We start from the raw sequence: 555 nt of genomic DNA, 5'->3' as shown, positions 1-555 counted from the left end.
CGACGCGATCGACATCGACAACGGGATGGAGAAGAAGGAGGCGTTGTCGCCCGTCGAATACGTGAACAAACCCGAGACGTTGAACAACGGGTACATAGGTGGCACGACCACGTAGTGTTGACGGGGGTTCNAAAGAAAGAATCGCGTCGAAACGCGTGGAAACGAATTCGACCGTGTTTTTCCAATCCAATCTCCCGAAGAAAAGCGACTATGAACGAAGGAGGTAACGTCGTTTTAACCGGCCTCATCCTTTGTCAAAGATATTTCGCGTTCTGTGCATAAGTACACGTATAAGTACACATTCACATACACACACACATATACACACATATATATATAATATATATATATATATATATTATACGCGCCTCTGTGTATATATATTTGATTAGCACGCTTTTCTTCGTTCGAGTTAATCGTGCGTAATTAAGGGTGAAGGGAAACATTGGCTTCCTTTCGTTGTCCGCGTTTTATATATATACATATATATACGAATCAAAGTGGCAACTAGGTCGAGTCAGTTAACTCGGCGATTTTATATTTTATGCAGAGAGA

General features: G+C 41.9%; 1 protein-coding gene across 1 annotated transcript in view; it reads left to right on the top strand.

Annotated features, from left to right (window-relative positions):
- Positions 1–115, top strand: part of LOC102678672 (insulin receptor-like) — a 32,384-nt gene extending 32,269 nt beyond the window's left edge. Inside the window, exon 11 of the mRNA XM_031508895.1 lies at positions 35–115. Within this exon, the coding sequence (XP_031364755.1) occupies positions 35–115 (81 nt within the window). The remainder of the gene's footprint in view (positions 1–34) is intronic.
- The last annotated feature ends 440 nt before the right edge of the window (positions 116–555 follow it).

Source organism: Apis dorsata, unplaced genomic scaffold (genome assembly GCF_000469605.1).
Source record: "Apis dorsata unplaced genomic scaffold, Apis dorsata 1.3 scaffold_111, whole genome shotgun sequence".
Classification (NCBI taxonomy): domain Eukaryota; kingdom Metazoa; phylum Arthropoda; class Insecta; order Hymenoptera; family Apidae; genus Apis; species Apis dorsata.
The sequence above is the reverse complement of the archived record's forward strand: the minus strand, read 5'-3'. Positions and strand labels throughout refer to the sequence as shown.